Source organism: Sebastes fasciatus, chromosome 3 (assembly GCF_043250625.1).
Source record: "Sebastes fasciatus isolate fSebFas1 chromosome 3, fSebFas1.pri, whole genome shotgun sequence".
NCBI classification, from domain to species: domain Eukaryota; kingdom Metazoa; phylum Chordata; class Actinopteri; order Perciformes; family Sebastidae; genus Sebastes; species Sebastes fasciatus.
This window is the reverse complement of record NC_133797.1, coordinates 22,062,490-22,079,514: the sequence shown is the minus strand read 5'-3', so window position 1 is coordinate 22,079,514 and position 17,025 is coordinate 22,062,490. Positions and strand designations below refer to the sequence as shown.

The window sequence follows — 17,025 nt, the reverse complement described above, 5'->3', positions numbered from 1 at the left end:
GTCTTCCGGTTTCCCATTTTGTTTTTTTGGTGTGGAGAGTTATTTGCTCTCATGCAGACGCAGGACGTACGTGGTAGTTGGCCGTCGGCTGTAGTCTTTGCAGTGCGTTCGAGTGCAACATTTTGGCCAAGACAAAGGCGACGTGAGGCGACGCAACAGTCGGCCTTCATCGCCGCTAATTCTTTGATGTCAGTTTGGTGTGCCTGCCTTTGCCTAGCGTTTTTGGTTACCATTGCCTGTTTGTGGTCTGACTTTACGTGTATTTATGGTCTTCATTTTCTCTGCAATAGACTTTAACTATATTTACATTCAGTAATTATCTCTATAGATGGTAGTTTGTATTGGTTGTGGCACAGTCTGCCATTTCCACGCTGGATTCGTATTCAGTACGAGTGATTCACAGCATGTAATCCAGTACAGTTTGATCCAGTTTATAACAGCTTCAATGCTTTCTGTTCACTCTCCTTACAGCTGTATTAATGAAGTCACTGCTAATGCTAGCGTAACAAGTCCTGCTGCTGCTGCCTCACATTAAAAACATTATTGTTAAGCAGCCACAGGAGATGCAAATATGTGTGTTTGGTTGTGCTGTAGACGCTTCAGCTACTCTTCTGTTCTATTTCTGAGAAAGTGGCTGCTTGCTCAGAGTGTTTGTTATAGTATTAAAATGCACATGCTGTTGCCACGGTAACCAAGGTTTTACCATGTTTACGTCACGGCAATCGGTTATAAATACTCTAACCTTGTATCCCTCTGTTTGTTTTGACGGTTTAAATACTAAAGTACACATCAGCCCTAGCAACCGTTGCTATGGTACAGATGCCAGCCAGAGGCAAAACAATCCGAGCTGTGATCAGTTTATCAGTTTATCAGAACTAGAAAGTGAATAATCATGATTTAAAACACTGAATGTTTTATCAGGTTTCTACAAAGTGTAAACTTTAGCTTCAGCTGGCTTTAAACTCAGTGATTTAGTGTTTCCTGGGAGTTTCAACATTTTAGACAATATGCTTATTCGCTTTGTTTCTGAGGACGAGATTTAAAAATGTTGGTGGTGAGCTCAGGTTTCGGTAGAAGTCTCTTACCATTGTCGTTGAACCACAGCTGTAATTCACCAATAAAAAGTTACAGTATGTGACTCATTTGAAACCACAAATTCTTGTTTTACACTTCTGCTTTACAGGATCCAGACGTTTTGTTAGTCACATACACAAACAATATGTGTTGGGAAATACAGTGTGGCACATTAAGGACCTAATAATAATAGGATACAATGTGTTAGTCAGTGTCTTAAACTTGCATTCTTTTTTTTTTTTAAAGTTATTTTTTGGGGGCATTTTTCCATTTTTATTGAGGACAGTGGATAGAGTCTTGAAAGGGGGGAGAGAGAGAGTGGATGCGGAAAGGGCCGGATTCAAACCCGGGCCGCCGCGGTCAGGACCAAGCCTTGATACATGGACGCCCGCTCTACCAACTGAGCTAACCCAGGCGCCCTTAAACTTGCATTCTAATAGCCAACAGAGGGTGACTCCTCTGGTTGCAAAAAGAAGTCAGATTGTAAAGAAGTCTTGATTTATTATCTCGGTAAACATTGTAAACATGAGTTTATGGTCTCAGTCGCTAGTTTCAAGTCTTCTTCAATACAGCATGATGTTCATTTAGTAAATTATGATCCCATTTAGAGTCAAATAGACCATAAAGCAGAGTATGCTTTAGGGCGTGGCTACCTTGTGATTGACAGGTCGCTACCACGGCGTTGTCTGGTCTGGGAGTTGTCTGTGTTTTCGTCTTAGACCTTTAACCCTTTCACAGCGTGTTTTCAGTTCATAAAAGTTAATTATAACCTTTAAGGTTGCCTATAAATGTCTTATTCAGCGTGTTAAATGGCTCCACCCTCTCGTGTCACTTCTGGTTGCTAAAGACCAAGATGGCGATGGCCAAAATGCTGAACTCGAGGCTTCAAAATGGTAGTCCACAAACCAATGGGCGATGTCACGGTGACCACGTCTACTTCTTATATACAGTCTATGGGTTCCCCCCACTTTCAGTCATTATGCTAAGCTAGGCTAACCATGTCCTGACATTAGAGTAGTATTGATCTCTAAGGTTGCGTCCATAATTCCATATAACATGCTATTTAGTACGCTAAAACAGTATGTGAGTTTTTTTAGTATGTCCAAAACCTTAGTATGAAACAAATAGTACGTGAATTGCATACTATTTCAGGCAAAATATTACAGTATGTAACGCTGGACGCTACGGCGGCATAACATCAATGCTTCAATTTAACTATAAGTATAAGATTTCACTTTGCTAGATGTAATATACAGTATATTTTAAATTAATTCAGACTTTGATTCTCATAAACCGTCGTTTTGGTCACATTAGGTCAGCACCGGTTGCCATGGTGACATGTCTCCAACAGGCAAGGAGGCTCTCAGGAAGTGATGACATAAAATTACTGCTTAGTGCGTCCGAAAAGATACATACTACTGTTTATTCACACAAAAGTATGTTGAGCGATAGTACACATATTGGGAAGTTAGTGCATAGTATGTGATTTCAGAAGAAGCATATTTCCCAAAATGTTAAATGTATTTCATTAATATTTTATGTACAAAGAGGAGTATCAAGTTGGAGGTGCTCCAACTGCCAAAACAAAACACTGTCGATGCAGAAGATGAACAGGACTTTTACTTCCATAACACTCAACGCCTGACATAAGTCCTCTCACTTTGCAGCTCTACATTGTGTGAGGAAAAGCTCATTTAAGCTCTGATCCTCATCATCAATTTAGAAGCCAACAAGTGGTCCCGAGAGATTGTAGTTGGATATACATGATACAATCTGCAAATAACTTCATAAATACTCACTCATTTTGTGCGTCCTCCTCTTTGATTTTATGTTCAACAGCCTGCACAGCTGCAGCCAAGGAGGCACTGGTCTCCTCCAAACGATGCTGCACCTCCTCCTCCTCCTCCTCCTGCTCCACTTCCTCTACTCCACTCTCCAGCTCCCTAAGATTCTCTTCCTCTGCTCTCTTCCTCTCCTCCTCCTCCTCCTGCTCTCTGTGCTCCCTCTCTCGCCTCCTCTCCTCTTCCTCTCTCCTCCTCTCCTCTTCCTCCTCCGCCTCCCGTCCTCCCAGCAGGTCGATGGAGAGGCCGGCGATGGAGGAGCGGGGAGGTTTGACAGGGTGTGGCGAGGGCGTGGAGGGGCTCTGGGCCGGAGAGGGGGAAGTAAGGGGAAGTCCCGGAGAGAGGGAGGGAGCAGAGGGGGTGTCAGGAGCTGGAAGAGGAGCGGCGGAGAGCGGAGAGGAGGGTCTGGGTGCCGGGGTGGGGCTGGCTGCAGCTGGGCTGGTAGCAGCAGGACTCGAGGCAGCTGAAGCTACTATTGCTTTGCCTGGTTTAGGTGCTGTTGGAGGCCCACGGGGTTTCGGTGATATAGGAGGAGGGACGCGCTTCGAGTCTGGTCAGAGAGAGGCAGACAGAAACATGTCAGTTTTATTTCAAACTGATAAACTCACAAAACATGTATGAGATTGGTGCTGGACATCTAGGCAGATATCCGTTTGCCAGATGGAGATCATCTTTGGTCAAAATGTCAGCTATAATTAAAATCTTTAAAGGGATAGTTCGGGTGTTTTGAAGTGGGGTTGTATGAGGTACTTATCCATAGTATACGTGTATTACTTATAGTAGATGACGGTTGGTACGCCCCCAGACAGGAGCACTGGCATCGGAGCAAAGCAGTACAGTGCTGTGGATGGGGATGTAAATGACTCTTAAATGTGTATTAAGGTCCGTTTATAAGGTAATTACTTTCTACAAGCTTTTATTTTGATAGTCGCCTTGTTTATATAATGTGACTTTTATTTTGACTCCACCTCCGTAATAAATAAAAGACTTCTGGAAACATCAGTACGCTTCACCATTGTCCGGCTGAGGTCCACTACAGGGGACGGCCACCTAAAACAATTGATATCAGTTTAAGTGTAGACTATATTTAAAATATTTTCCGACGACAGACTGAACTGAAAGTGACTACATACCAAGTCTTCAGTTTAGTGTGTACATGTGTGTGTATCTCACCAGGGCTCTGTGCCATCTCAGTATTATCGGGCCCGGGTATGGGTACCCTGCGAGTCGGTGTCGGGGGGTCAGCTTGTGCCTTCCTCAGGGTGACTGTGGACGGTTTGGGTGATACCGGCGGCTTCAGACACTTTCTAGCCTCCATCCACTCACAGCTCTCTCTGTTGGCCTCCGTCCTATCAGATACCTCAGAGACCGGCCTCCGCCTCAGGACCACGCCGCCGTTCTGCTGCGGCTCGCCTCCGTTTTTCTGGCTGCTATCTGTTTGACTGCTGGGAGAGTCTAATTGGTTATTGCTTTGAATGACACTTTCTGTATGCTCGGACGGGCGTTGTCTCCTGCGTATGGTGTCAGAGCCGGTTGTCATGGTGACAGCATTGGTTTCCACGGATGCAGGTGCCTCAGAGTCTGTCGGCGGAGGACGTGGCCTCCTTCGGAGCGTCGCCGTGCCGTCTGTGATCTCTGATGCTGAGGAGACCACGGTGGAGCGGGGCCGAGGCTCTGGACGTTGCTGGGCTGGTTGCCGAGGTAACAGGTCGATCTGATCACCAGGAAGGCCTTCTGGTCCACTGATGGTCCTGCGCCGACTTAAGACATCATCATCATCAGCTCCAAGACCGCCTGCACCTGCCTGCCGACGAAGTAATGGCGGACTCACCTGAAGGTCACATGACTGTTATGCATGCATGCTAATAAACATTTTAAAACCAACCAGACATAAAGACACACACACACACACACACACACACACACACACACACCTGTAGGTAGTTGGTGCTGCCTCCCAGATTCCTCGGCAGGGTTTTGGCTCCACCTACGATGGATGTTTCCAGCATGGCGGCAAGGCTGCGAACACTCCCAGAAGCCCCCTCTGATCTCTCCAGGCCTGCTGATTCCTGAGATCTCAAAGCTGATCCCAGGCTGCCGCAGTCGCTGGCTCGCCGCTCTCGATAGGTTGGCAGCCCAAGCAGCCCCTCCACCTGTCCCTCTCCCTCCCCGTCACCCCCAGTAATGGAAGAACAGGACCGTTTAGGTGGTGTCGGGGGCCGACCTTTCCGACGGGGACGGAGGGTGACAGATGATTGGCTGCGGTTAACAGTGACATCATTAGGGGCGGTATGTGAGGAGCTGCTGCGGCACACGGTGGCGTATCTAGAGTCTGATTCTGAGCCAATTAGACTGTGAGTCCTCCGTCGCTCTTCCTCCTCACTGGGCAGGCGAAGCAGCGGTACTGACGAATCTACTGACGCCATCTGAGTGGAGGGGCGCGGCCGAGCCCTTGGGGAGGCCTGCTGGGTCCGGCCGTGTGGGGGGGTTTGTGGTGGGCTTTGTGTCAGTGAGTGGGGAGGGGTCTGTGAATGTGTGAGACCTGGGCGAGGTTTGGCGAGCGGGCTGGGGCCGCCGTCCCTCTGCTTCCTCACCTCCTTGCGGGGCTCTGAGCCGGTGCTGCCACCTGGGCTGGATGGAGGTGTAGAGGGGCTCTGAGGAGGCTCAGAGCTTCTCTCTCCCTTCTGGAGCTCCTTCAGTCTCTTCACTCCCAACATCAGCTTCTTCTGATGGCCTGAGGGGAGGAAAGAAATAGTTATTGTGAAGTACAAAGACAGTAAAAACATATTTTTGACTTCAAAGCAGGAAGAGACTATTTGTTATTGTTTATCTTATAAAAGTAGCCATGAAATGGACTCTTAAAGTTCCTGGAAAACATAATATCTTTGATGGCGACCCATCCTGCACTAGTATACATCTAACAGAGGTTCCCAATCCCTGGGCTGAGGACCGGTACCGGGCCTTGGAACATTTGCTACTGGACTGCAATAATATGATTCGGCAAGAAACTGAATAATAACTTTATATTATAACATATGTGCTTTGTTATTATAATATTTTATTCCACATCTTAATATTGTAGTAGTGTCTTACCGAGTTTGGTAATGCCAATCTCTTGCAGATCTTCAAGGCTGATGTCGGAGATGAAGTCAATGTTTTCATACCCATTCTGCACCAGGACCTGGTAGTACTGACTAAGACCCAGGTGAGACAGCCAGTCTGCCAGATTGGCCTAAAAACACACACAGGGACACACAAACATGGGCACAATGTAAAACGCTTGTGCACAGATTACAAGATACAGAGTATAATTCGACTGCATTTTGATTCTGAAAAACAAACTGGAAGATCGTGCATGTGTATACAGTATATTAGGGCTGTCTATTGATAAAAATATTTAATCGCGATTAATCGCATGATTGTCAATAGTTAATCGCAATTTAATCACACATTTTTTTATCTGTTCAAAATGTATCTTAAAGGGAGATTTGTTAAGTATTTAATACTTTTATCAACATGGGAGTGGGCAAATATTGCTTTATGCAAAATTATGCATATATTTATTACTGGAAATTGAAAACAACACAAAACAATGACAAATATTGTCCAGAAACCCTCACAGGTACTGCATTTAACATAAAAAATATGCTCAAATCATAACATGGCAAACTCAAGCCCAACAGGCAACAACAGCTGACTTGCCCGAAACTGCATGTGATTATCATAAAGTGGGCATGTCTGTAAAGGGGAGACTCGTGGGTACCCATAGAACCTGTTTTTATTCACATATCTTGAGGTCAGAGGTCAAGGGACCCCTTTGAAAATGGCCATGCCAGTACAAGCTAGTATGTCATGGTTGGTACCAATGGATTCCTTTAGTTCTAGTTCTAGTTAGGCGTTCTAGTTTCATATGATACCAGTATTTTCACTATAGCTTTAAAACTGAGCCCGCAACAACCTAAAAATCACTAGTTGCGTTAATGCGTTAAATAAATCAGTGGCGTTAAAACGAATTTGCGGTAACGCGTTAACATTGCCTGCCCTAGTATATATGTAGTATATGCTTGTGTTTGTGCAGCTGCCAAAACTCAACATCTCCCCCCTTTTCTAGTTTGTGTAGTACATGTGAGAGCCTTACAGGCTTGTGGTCTGGCAGCCAGTCTGTGGAGGGCAGCTTGCTGATCTCTGATGTTAACTTCTTTCGATGTCCAGGCTTCATGACTCCAATTGCCGTCAGGTCCTTCAACGCAAAGCACACTTAGTTACATCAGGAATTCTCCACAACTACTGTAGGTGTTTTTTTTCTCTTAAATGTAAACAATTTTATGCGTGCGTTTGACATTTGTACATTAGCTGTGTGTGATATGCCTTCAGGAATATTTTGCTTTGGATAATCTCTGATGAGTGTCCCCTGCCTTTAGGGGGTTTATGTCATACCACTGTGTCCGCTTCAATACACAAACGCAAACACACACACTGGCACTTAAAAACACACTCAAGGACAAACACAGGGTAGCGTTTACAGCACAGACTGGAACACACGGCCATGTGTGAACACAGGTATGTAAATGAAGCAGACAGAGCATGAGAAGTGACTGGTTGAGGCTCAGGACTCACACCGGGGGTCAGGTGACAGAGACAGGAGGGTCATGATGACATCATCCACGTCAGTGGGGAGCTGATTTGAGAGCTGTGCTGGGCGGAGCCTTGACAGACAAGGGACGGGGCGTGAGGGGGTCAGGGGTCATGACCTTACCTCAGGGGTCATGCGGCTAATGGTGTCTAGATCATATCCCGCGGTGAGGAAGTGGGTGGTGTAGAACTGCAGCTGAAACTCACCCAGCCACGCCACTACTGCCTGCTTCTAGAACACAGAACACAGAACACTACTGCCTGCTTCTAGAAGAGTCCAGAGGCTTCTTCTAGAGCACGGGACATAGAACTGTTCTAGAACACAGCATAGCAGCCTGCTCTAGAACACAGGGGAGAAGACTATTGTAGAACACAACATAGCAGCCTGTTCTAGACCATATAGGAGAGGACTGTCACAGCCTGCTCTAGAACATAGGGAACACTGTAGCAGCCTGCTCTAGAACTTAGGGGAGTAGACTATTGTAGAACACAGCATAGCAGCCTGCTATCGAACACATGGGAGAAGACTGTACCAGCCTACTCTAGAACACAGGGGAGAAGACTATCATATAACACAGCATAGCAGCCTGCCCTAGAACATGCCTACTCTAGAACATAAGGGAGAAGACTGTAGCAGCCTACTCTAGAACATAAGGGAGAAGACTGTAGCAGCCTACTCTAGAACATAAGGGAGAAGACTGTAGTAGCCTATTCTAGAACACAGGAGAGAAGACTATAGCAGCCTATTCTAGAACATAAGGGAGAAGACTGTAGCAGCTTACTCTAGAACATAAGGGAGAAGACTGTAGTAGCCTATTCTAGAACACAGGAGAGAAGACTATAGCAGCCTATTCTAGAACACAGGAGAGAAGACTATAGCAGCCTATTCTAGAACATAGGGGAGAAGACTGTAGCAGCCTATTCTAGAACATAGGGGAGAAGACTGTAGCAGCCTATTCTAGAACACAGGAGAGAAGACTATAGCAGCCTATTCTAGAACATAAGGGAGAAGACTGTAGCAGCTTACTCTAGAACATAAGGGAGAAGACTGTAGTAGCCTATTCTAGAACACAGGAGAGAAGACTATAGCAGCCTATTCTAGAACACAGGAGAGAAGACTATAGCAGCCTATTCTAGAACATAGGGGAGAAGACTGTAGCAGCCTATTCTAGAACATAGGGGAGAAGACTGTAGCAGCCTACTCTAGAACATAAGGGAGAAGACTATAGCAGCCTATTCTAGAACACAGGGGAGAAGACTGTAGCAGTCTATTCTAGAACACAGGGGAGAAGACTGTAGCAGCCTACTCTAGAACATAAGGGAGAAGACTGTAGTAGCCTATTCTAGAACACAGGAGAGAAGACTATAGCAGCCTATTCTAGAACACAGGAGAGAAGACTATAGCAGCCTATTCTAGAACACAGGAGAGAAGACTATAGCAGCCTATTCTAGAACATAGGGGAGAAGACTGTAGCAGCCTACTCTAGAACATAAGGGAGAAGACTATAGCAGCCTATTCTAGAACACAGGGGAGAAGACTGTAGCAGTCTATTCTAGAACACAGGGGAGAAGACTGTAGCAGTCTATTCTAGAACATAGGGGAGGAAACCATAGCAGCCTATTCTAGAACATAGGGGAGAAGACTGTAGCAGCCTACTCTAGAACATAGTGGAGAAGAATGTAGCAGCCTATTCTAGAACATAGGGGAGAAGACTGTAGCAGCCTATTCCAGAACATAGGGGAGAAGACTGTAGCAGCCTATTCTAGAACACAGGAGAGAAGACTATAGCAGCCTACTCTAGAACACAGGAGAGAAGACTGTAGCAGCCTATTCTAGAACACAGGAGAGAAGACTGTAGCAGCCTATTCTAGAACATAGGAGAGAAGACCGTAGCAGCCTACTCTAGAACATAGGGGAGAAGACTATAACAGCCTATTCTAGAACATAGGGGAGAAGACTGTAGCAGCCTATTCTAGAACACAGGAGAGAAGACTATAGCAGCCTACTCTAGAACACAGGAGAGAAGACTGTAGCAGCCTATTCTAGAACATAGGGGAGAAGACTATAACAGCCTATTCTAGAACACAGGAGAGAAGACTATAGCAGCCTATTCTAGAACAGAGGAGAGAAGACTATAGCAGCCTATTCTAGAACATAGGGGAGAAGACTGTAGCAGCCTATTCTAGAACATAGGGGAGAAGACTGTAGCAGCCTATTCTATAACACAGGAGAGAAGACTGTAGCAGCCTATTCTAGAACAGAGGAGAGAAGACTGTAGCAGCCTATTCTAGAACATAGGAGAGAAGACTGTAGCAGCCTATTCTATAACACAGGAGAGAAGACTGTAGCAGCCTATTCTAGAACATAGGGGAGAAGACTATAGCAGCCTATTCTAGAACATAGGAGAGAAGACTGTAGCAGCCTATTCCAGAACATAGGGGAGAAGACTGTAGCAGCCTATTCTAGAACACAGGAGAGAAGACTATAGCAGCCTATTCTAGAACACAGGAGAGAAGACTGTAGCAGCCTATTCTAGAACATAGGAGAGAAGACTATAGCAGCCTATTCTAGAACACAGGAGAGAAGACTGTAGCAGCCTATTCTAGAACACAGGAGAGAAGACTATAGCAGCCTATTCTAGAACATAGGGGAGGAGACCGTAGCAGCCTATTCTAGAACACAGGAGAGAAGACTGTAGCAGCCTACTCTAGAACACAGGGGAGAAGACTGTTCTAGAAAACAGTACAGAAACTTCCATTGTAATCCCCAAATTCAACCCTGCTCTAAATCTAAAAAGCATTCACCAGCAAGGAATGGGAACCTGTTCTGGAATATAAAATAAAGACCTGTTCAACTTGTCAGTTTGTCTTACAGAACAAATATCCAAGGTGCTCAACACCAGCACAAATTCAAAGGACAATACTCCCTAAATGTATGCTCAAAACTGTTTCTAACAAACTGCTACTAAAATACGCAATAGGATCACTTCGGGGTCTTCAGTAGTAATACCGTAAATGGATCTCGTTCTTTAATCCACTAAGGGTTAGTGGGAAAGAATGTTTTTTACTAATTTGTGTTGACTGACCCCTTTACGGGTCAAATTAAATCTTTTTTTGAAAAACACTGGTTATATTTTGTGAATGAATTTAGTGTTAAAGAATGTTGGATGAGTTCAGCCAATGAGGACACGCTACTGCTTTCACTTCTGTGACGGAAAACTGCTGTTGCCTGGCAACCACTGAATGCTTGCTTCCGGGACACACACAGTGAATTTAACCCTCAGCTTTACGGAGCACACAGCGTCGGTTCTAGAGCAGAGCAGCAGCATGTGGAGGCCTGCTGGTGTGTAGTGTGGTGTGAGGACAGGGGGGTGGGCAGAGGGACAGAAGGCAAGACAGCGACTGACTCCTCCACGTGTCTGTCACTCTGCGTGTCTCCATGGTGACACACTCGCATGCCCATCCTCAGGGTGTCATCTGTTCAGGTGCCACCCTGGCCGACACCTCACTGTGCCCACTGAACCCACCCTGGTAGATGCCTTTCTCTCAAACCAAAGCACTGGTTGAGAGGAAACGGGAGCAACACAAAGAGGGAGGCTCCAGAGTGAACCAATCTGCCATCCAAGAACTCACTTTCCCATCATCCTCCTCTGTCTTCCGTTCAAACGATCGCTGTTCGTGAACTGTGCAACTGGAGGAGCCTTGAGGTGGAGGTGGAGAGGTGAGACAAGGGAGAGAAACAAGAGGGGAAAAGATCAAATATATTACTTTTAGCAGTAAAGGACAATTTTGTTATTTCACTCTTTTGTATTTTGTTAGAATACATTTTTACATCAACCATTTTGTATGTCTAGCAAACATTTTGTTTTAATTTGTATAAATTCACTTTGGCCTTGCGCATGTCACATGACATATTTCTATTTTATGTATCAAACTAGTTATTTATAAAATGCTTTTCTGGGCAGTGCTTTAGTTTCTGTGCCCTGGAGTTTATTAATTTCTTAGAGCAGAGTTAATTTGTAACTGATTATTACAAAGAAACATGTAATTATTTACAAATTATAGTGGAAACGAGTACTGTACTTCCTTGTTCATAGAAAATAGAAGACGCTTGTTTCATTCAATTATGAGTTCATATTTTTGCAGTCAATTCTAGTTAATTATTTGCAAAATGAAGATCTTCTTATGAACTTTTCTTCCTCTGAAATCAATTCTTACGAGAAATCTGTTCTAATAAATTATTAACAACTTAAGGAACCTGGAAACTGAAATGGTGCCTTGTTGCAAAGCCAAGGAATTGTCTTATCTAGTGATCAAGTGCAGTCTTTGAGGATGAGAAGCAGTGGAGGAATTAAATGAAGCTTGGTTTATATTGCCTGTGTAGTCCTTCATAATAATTTTGGCAGCAGCGTTCGGAGTTGGCAGTCTCGGTGGTGCTGTTTTAGCACCACACTTCCCACATATCACTTAAACCAGTAGAGTGACAGCAGACTAAAATATGCTAATTTATATCGCTTCTGTCAAAGTGAGAGTAATAAATTAACTACAATTACAAGCACATTGCCCAAATTTCAGTGGGAAACCCGAGACACCGTATAAATGTATGTGCGTATAAATACATCAAATGTGTTTTATAGACACATTGTAAATTTACTACTTTCCGTAGCCCAAAGCAAATACTCAATGGATAACAAGAGCACAAGTGAACTTGTGCAGTAAATGCCTTATCAGGAATGAAGTTTACATGTTACATCAGCCAATATATTCATTAATAAAGTTATTCAATATACATTATGCCGCGGTTAATAAATGACAGCAAAACTTGCCAGACTAAACTTAAAAAAATGCTCATTTCAACATCAATTTCAGAGTGTCATCTGCTGATTCTTTAGCAGATTTACTGGAGTTTTATATGATGAGTGCTTTTCATTCTAAGGCTGATGTTATCCGACTGTACTTGTACCTTTCTTTTCATGTTTTCCTCTTTGAATGTTACAGTGAAGCATTTGAATTTTTGCAGTATGTCTCTTCATCTGTGGTGGCTGTTGCTGCTCAGACTAATCACACTTTAGTTTTTATTTTGCTTATTACAAGCAGCTAAAGCGTAAAACCATCCTTAGAACTAAAAAAGATTACTCCCAGGACAGAGTGACCTGTCCCTGGCTGTTTAGAACAACATTTTAGAGCAGCTTTTATAAATAAAGCATAACTTATATTACTATTATTCAAGGACGGGGGCAGGAAATGCTGCATTTGTCTGATATGAACAGACAGGTGGTCTTTAGAGGGCCAGGTTGACTAAAAGTGATATGAAGGGAAAAAAAAGATTTATAAAAGCAGCGATCATAACAAGCCCTGAGGCACTTCTTGTACTTTTGAACACATCTTTTTCAATTGCTATCATTTTACTACAGACAGAATGCTTTCTTTGAATCAGCAATGGTAGAATTCAAGGACAGACTTTGTAGTATCTGTTTGAATCAATGCTGTCTTTCATCAATTAGCAGAAGGCAGCAGCAAAACAGACATGAAAAATAGCACAAATCAAGTAAAGCTGAATCTTTTATGTTGAGTTTGTGTGCTTACTCGCTGACTGCTCAACAGACTGCGACTGCTCCAAGAGATGCTCCTTGGCTTTTACCGACTGGGCCAGCACGGTGGCCAGGAGCTAAAACACAAACACACACACACACTCACAAAATGAAACATTTACTCAAGCATAATCATTCACATCCCAGAGGTCCCTTGTGACTCAGTTCAGTGGACTAAGTGCTCATATAACAGACAGATTCGGGCTTCCTCTTCCTGCATTTCCTGCATTTTACCAACAACAGATGCAGCAGAAATCCCTGAATAAATACTTCTTTAAATAGACAATGTCCTTCTAGTGTAATATGGGAGCACCATCCAATTTAGCTAATTGCTAATTCAGTATTTCTTTAAGGTAGTACCTAAAAATATACATCCGTAAATTACATTTAGAATGTGCTAAAGGTGTTAGAGAGCAGACCTGCAGGGTGACATCACAGATTATAAAATGAAAGCACACAAGACAATGGAAGAAAAAAATCAACATCATGCACAGACAAAAATGCACTAAAGACACTTCACTGTTTTGAATCTAGTTAGCAAGTTTGTGTTGCTGCGGGGGCCAACTGTTATATTGATCAGCTGTGCCCTTAAAAATACATATAATACTTGTGCTCAAATGCCATTGCAGGTTTTTTTTAAGTATGATATCATGGTGCACTTAAAGGGCCAGTGTGTAGCATTTCGGAGGATCTATTAGCAGAAATGGAATATAATATTCATAACTATATTTTCATTAGTGTATAATCACCTGAAACTAAGAATCGTTGTGTTTTCGTTAGCTTAGAATGAGCCTTTCATGTCTACATAGGGAGTGCGTCCTCTTCACGGAGTTCGCCATATTGGTCCGTCATATTTCTAAAGTAGCCCAGAACGGACAAACTGAACACCGGCTCTAGAGAGAGACTTTCACGTTTTTATGACACCTGAAAGCCACCGTAGTTCTCCGACACGCTTTTGAAACTGCGGTAACGTGAGCCGCAGAGTGCAAAACCGTGTTACCGCCAGCCGCCGTCAGACTTCCATTACTTCTAAAGTAGTGTTATTATGGTATGGATGGCCTCTGAGCGAGGTGAACAACATTACCACGGTTTTGCACTCGGTGGATCACTTTACCACAGTCTTGGAAAGGGAGGAGTGAGCGGAGGGGTATTCAGTTGGTTGCAATCTGCAACCACACCACTAAATGCCACCAAATCCTACACACTGTACCTTTTAAATAAGTAAATATCAGACTCAAATCATACAAATACTACTAATACAACAGTAGCTGATGTAGTTTAGGACAACATACATATTGACAATTTCACTTGCATATTTCATCATTCTACCAAGATATACTGTTCATACATATGTGCTGTAATCTACCACCAATGAAAGATGGTGAGGAGGATAAAAATATTCAGGGATAGAGATACACAGAGTTTAGAATTGAACTGTTACAGTTTGTTCAGGCAGAAAAGGTTGATGTTGGCATTTACAGGCTTAGTTTTACTGTGTAATTGATAAAAAGGACAAACCAAAAGGCCACCTTCTTAATGCACCTGTCTGTACTGTTGAAAAAAGCGCTGCTGATCTCTCCGGCGGAAGAACAAACTGAGCAGGAAACAGAACTGTGGTTAACCAGGTGACTAGGGTTGTGTTTGTTTCCTGAAAATGTTTTTCTGTTTCCCAGAAACAGCGTGTTTGTTGTTTTTGTAAAGATCCAGTTAGCAATGTGGAAACGTGTGCAAACAAGTGCATGTGAATAAAAGCAAAGAGTCTCTTTACCTTCACCCCTTCAGCTTGTGCGTGCAGGCCTGGAGCGTTAAGGCCGTGTGTGTTGACCCCTGGCGTTGGTGCCGGGTGTGGACTCGGTGCAGGGGTGGTCAGAACATGTGTGTTTCCAGAGCTCTGCAAGCTGCTGGTTGACCGAATACTGCCGATGCTGCCCACGCTGCCGCTGCGCTCGGCACCTTCACACACAAACACACACATTGCAGGATACAGTGGTGGAAAGTAGCTAAGTACTTTTACTCGAGTACTGTACTTAAGTACAATTTTGAGGTATGTGTACCTCCACTACATTTCAGAGGAAAATATTGTACTTTTTACTCCACTACATTTATTTGACTAATATAGTTTCTGATTACAAAAAAACAAATCAGTTGCTGCTGTAGTTTCCCCCCGAAATTGTTCAAATAGTTTCACTTAAATAACTGTTTGAATCCCAAAGAGATCTCCTACATTTTGCAAAAATGTGAGAAAAGATCAGAGAAAAGTGTAAAACCTTAATAGAAATTTGTGTAGCAGAACTTTGTTTTTTCTTTTCTACCTGATAAATCATCTTACAACCCCTCAGATTTATTGTGTGACCCTGTGTCTGACCACAGGGTTGGGAACCACTGAACTTAACTACTGATATAATATATAATATAATATAAATATAATAATATATCATTTGCCAAACAAGTACTTTTGATACTTTAAGTACATTTTGATTATAATACTTTTGTACTTTTAATTAAGTAAGATTTTAAATGAATGGCTTTTACTTGTAATGGAGTACTTATATATTGTGGTATTGGTACTTTTCTTAAGTAAAAGATCTGAGTACTTCTTCCACCACTGGCAGTGGAACCTTCTCCTCCATCCTCAAATACGTAGTTTCACATTGTTACCAGAAAACACACTTGTGTGTTTACCTGACAGCGGTTTGCGTAGCACCCAGATTTCCTCACTGGTGCTGCTCTGCTGTCCCAGAGTTGGAGAACCTTGAGGACTCAGCTCAGCAGTCCGCGCACCTGTCACACACACGACACACACACAAAAAACACGCACAAAACACACACACACATATTTGTTACTGCCACTATTTTATTCTATTTTTGAAGAAAATTCTTATTAGCAAAACTGCAGCAACTAACCAACAGCTTCACAGATTCATAAGATAATGTGTGTAATATAGTTTCATATATAAATGTGTTTTAACACCAGCAAACACTCACAAATATACACTCACTCACCTACACATTCATAAACACGTAATTATTCATAGTGGTTGTCTAAATAATTTTGAGACTTAGGCAGGTTCATCATAAGGTTGTCTGCACAATATTAACAATTACTGTGCAGACAAGCACTGTTCAAAACACAATTACTTTACTTTAAATATAACATCCAATGATTCAAGCTAAATTATAAGTAAATATATATAAAATGGTGAATAATGCCTCTCAAATTTGTATCTAATATGTATAGTAAGTGAAGTTATAAAAATGGTGCCATTAATTTGGATATTTCAGTTAAAGGGTCAGTTCACTCAAATGACAAGAAAGCTATTCCAGTACAATGGAAGTGAATAGAGTGCTGCAGGGATGATGTATTTTTGTAGGCCAACCAGGAAGTTAGCATCGCCCTGGTTCCCTCGACAAAAAGCCAGTGGGATTTTTCCATTGGGTTTTGGATTATTGCAGAAAATAAACTCCATGGAAAACAAACGTTTATGATACTGACACGTTTTGTTCAGCAAGATAATCTCCACAAATGAACACCGCTTTTATGATTTTTGAAGCGTAAATGCAATCACTAGAAGTAAAAAGCTAACGTTAGGCTATAGACCAACTACACCACGGTCGCATGAGCGTGAGTATACACAACGAGGCTGTAAAGGAGGCCTAGTGTTCGTCAAGATGACGTTTAGTAGTTTCTTTTAGCCACTTGTTAGCAACCACCTTTTTTAAGAGGCATAAACGCTTAAAAATTCACAAATTGGGTAATAACTGACATATTTCATATCCAAGAACAAAACATTAAAAATCTCTTAATCTTGTGTTAACCACAGACCTTATTTCAGACTTCTAACTACAAACCCATTCAAAAAACCCATTGACTTCCAGACGAGGAAACT

At 42.9% G+C, this 17,025-nt stretch overlaps 1 protein-coding gene across 1 annotated transcript in view; it reads right to left on the bottom strand.

Annotated features, from left to right (window-relative positions):
- The window catches only part of LOC141764401 (uncharacterized), a 44,694-nt gene that overhangs the window by 3,354 nt on the left and 24,315 nt on the right, over positions 1–17,025 (bottom strand). The window contains exons 12-21 of the mRNA XM_074629629.1: positions 15,821–15,919; positions 14,907–15,091; positions 13,134–13,215; positions 11,181–11,248; positions 7,672–7,779; positions 7,054–7,155; positions 6,009–6,147; positions 4,850–5,649; positions 4,089–4,746; positions 2,874–3,465 (exon numbers count right to left, since the gene is read on the bottom strand). Of these exons, the coding sequence (XP_074485730.1) occupies positions 2,874–3,465; positions 4,089–4,746; positions 4,850–5,649; positions 6,009–6,147; positions 7,054–7,155; positions 7,672–7,779; positions 11,181–11,248; positions 13,134–13,215; positions 14,907–15,091; positions 15,821–15,919 (2,833 nt within the window). The remainder of the gene's footprint in view (positions 1–2,873; positions 3,466–4,088; positions 4,747–4,849; positions 5,650–6,008; positions 6,148–7,053; positions 7,156–7,671; positions 7,780–11,180; positions 11,249–13,133; positions 13,216–14,906; positions 15,092–15,820; positions 15,920–17,025) is intronic.